The sequence below is a fragment of the Mandrillus leucophaeus genome, unplaced genomic scaffold, assembly GCF_000951045.1.
Source record: "Mandrillus leucophaeus isolate KB7577 unplaced genomic scaffold, Mleu.le_1.0 Scaffold69, whole genome shotgun sequence".
Taxonomy (NCBI): domain Eukaryota; kingdom Metazoa; phylum Chordata; class Mammalia; order Primates; family Cercopithecidae; genus Mandrillus; species Mandrillus leucophaeus.
The window spans coordinates 4,149,788-4,152,513 of record NW_012107474.1 but is presented as its reverse complement, the minus strand read 5'-3'; the positions used below and the strand labels follow the sequence as shown (position 1 = coordinate 4,152,513).

The 2,726-nt window shown below is 48.8% G+C and overlaps 1 protein-coding gene across 3 annotated transcripts in view; it reads right to left on the bottom strand.

Moving 5' to 3' along the window:
* PRDM15 (PR domain containing 15) overlaps positions 1-2,726 on the bottom strand; it is a 75,129-nt gene that overhangs the window by 13,173 nt on the left and 59,230 nt on the right. For all 3 annotated transcript variants that reach the window (XR_001008496.1, XM_012002586.1, XM_012002587.1), the window contains one exon: positions 897-977. Coding sequence is in view for 2 of the 3 variants with exons in the window: in XM_012002586.1 (XP_011857976.1) it covers positions 897-977 (81 nt within the window). In the remaining variant the exon portion in view is untranslated. The remainder of the gene's footprint in view (positions 1-896; positions 978-2,726) is intronic.

Genomic DNA, 2,726 nt, shown 5'->3' with positions numbered 1-2,726 from the left:
AGTGTGGGCCTACGTCGTGGTCATGGTGGGACGTCCCTTCCTCCCTTCCCCCCATGCCTGTGACTTGCCAAGGGTAGAAATGGCCTGTGGGTTCTGGGGCTGAGGCTGGAGCTGCCACACGTCACTCAGCCGGACCCAACCCCCTTCATCAAGACTGCATTCTAAAGCGCTATTTCAGAACAAGAGGCATACATGTGATCTTAGATCTTCATCATTCTCTGAAATAAAAGCATTTTTGCTGACTAAAAATACAGTATTAACTAAAAATTTCTTTAAAAACTAAGTTCATCTAATCGATATGTTTAAGCTTATTTTGCTTAAATTGTTCTAATGATTGTTCCAATTTTTTTTGAGACAGAGTCTTGCTCTGTCACCCAGGCTGGAGTGCAGTGGCACAATCTCAGCTGACTGCAACCTCTGCCCCCTGGGTTCAAGCAATTCTCCTGCCTCAGCCTCCTGAGTAGCTGGGATTACAGGCATGCACTACCACATTTGGCTAAGTTTTGTATATTTAGTAGAGACAGGGTTTTTCTATGTTGGCCAGGCTAGTCTTGAACTCCTGACCTCAAGTGATGTGCCTGCCTTGGCCTCCCAAATTGCTAGGATTACAGGTGTGAGCCACTGTGCCCAGCCAATTGTTCTAATTTTTTTTTCTGGAAAACATCTGTTTTCCAAAGTGAGATATACCAGTATTCAACAAACTGAGGTCACAGAAACTACAGAAACGAGATGATCTAAAAGGTTCTGAGGGGAAGAGAAGCCAAGAAAACAGGTGACCCCAGCCACAGGCTTGCCCAGAGTTGCTCCCTCCCGGCCTGTCCAAGCCCCTCAGGTCCCTTCTGCAGGTGTCCACTTGCCCCAATGTTTCTGAGGCCCTGGAGCCCTGTGCCACTCACCTGGACAATACCAATGGAAGAGGCGTCGATTGTGGTGGTCTCCGGGAGGTGATCCAGGTCATCGATCCTCACCGCGAGCACCTACGAGGAGCACAGGGCGTGAGCTGGGGGTCAGGGTACTGCTGATGCAGGCGGGAACCCAGAAGCCACACATGCCTCGGGACCATCTGCACCACTCCTGCCCTTCCCTCCCAGGCATCCCCCACACTTCCCAGTCTCCTCTGTTCAGTTCTGACTTCGAAACTGTGTCCAGAAGCCCAGGGCTCATCCTCACCCCTTATTTCACGCTCCCGCAATGCTCTTGCCCCTGTATCATCTCACGTCCACTCCCCCGGGGGCGGGGGGGGGGAGACTGTATCCTCCCTTTTTGTCCCCACACCAAAGGGGTGAGGTTTCAGTGGTGCTTCTGTTATTCCAAGGAAGACCACAACAAGGTAAGATACGGTAGAGTAAACCTGTTCTATGAGGAATCACCAAAAATGAGACATTTGTGCCTTACACATCGTGCTTTTCAGTTGAATCCATACACAAGTGCTTTCATTTGTTGGTTTTGCGATGAAGTGATGCCCTGCCCCTACCTTCCCTCCGATGGCCACACTGAACAGCGTTCTCAGCACACCCCGTGTGCCCACAGGGCCCCTCCCACCAGCTGAGTGCATCCTGCCCAAAAGTAAGTGACCTTCATTGCTCACACCCTGCTACAGCAGTTGCGTTTGTTCTTGTGATGACCTAATTAGACCATAAGAAAGACAATGGAAAACAAGTACAGAGGCAGCTGAACATGCGGGGAAGGCGTGATAAAGGGGAGGGGCTTAAAATTAGCAAGAGCCTGCCTGTAAGGATGCTTCACCCAAACAGCTTTGCAAACATCTTTAAATTTCTGATCAACTAAAGGAAGTTAAAAATGGAAAAGCAGACCATGCTTTGTGGATGTAACTCATTTAAAAAAGGAGAAGTGCATCGTTAAATTTACATTCCATGACTAGGTCTGGGCCCCCTTCGTGGAAAAGACGGCAAACAAAGGCTGGCCAGTAAGTGTTTTAAGTTAACAAATTCTGCAATGGTTTTGTAAGACTCCAGTGTAACTCTCATTGACACTGAGCACAGATCTATACTGTGACACTCGCAAAGGACCCTGAGCAAAAGCAACCAGACTGCTGTGGATGCACTCTCCACTCTCACCACCAGCACCTCTGTCATCAGTATCGTCACCATCAACATCGTCACCACAACCACCTCCATCACGATCATTGCCCTCATCACCACCAACATTGTCACCACCATCACTACCATCCCTATCACCATTACCATCTCCCCCACCATCACCAACACCATCAGCACCACCATAGCTCACAGAAGAGGAAAACCATAGATTGGAGTCACAAAATAGTATCAATCCTAAAAGATTCCGAATCTCTAAGTTATGCCTGTTTTAACTAGTCCAACAGTTAAACTATAACTAGTTTAACTTAACTAGTTAAGTTAGTCTGACTCCAATGAACACCTTCCTCCTCCTGAATCTCTGGCATCACCAATGGGGACAGGCTCGGGGGACCCCTGATGTCCCACTCTCAGCCAGGCCTCACTGCGGCAAACACACAGCTACACAAAGCCGACCCGAGTCCCCTTCCTTCCCCTCACACTGCTGTCTGGGGTTGTCTCTTCCATACCCTCTATTCTAGTAATCACTGCGTATCTACTTCTCATTTTTCTCTTTCCTACCCAGACTGTAAAGTCCAGGAGGGCAGGGATGGACTCTGGCTGGCCCATCACATCACTGGTAGGCATTTGAGTTACTGTAGGGAGAAACAACTGTGAGATGATCAAAAG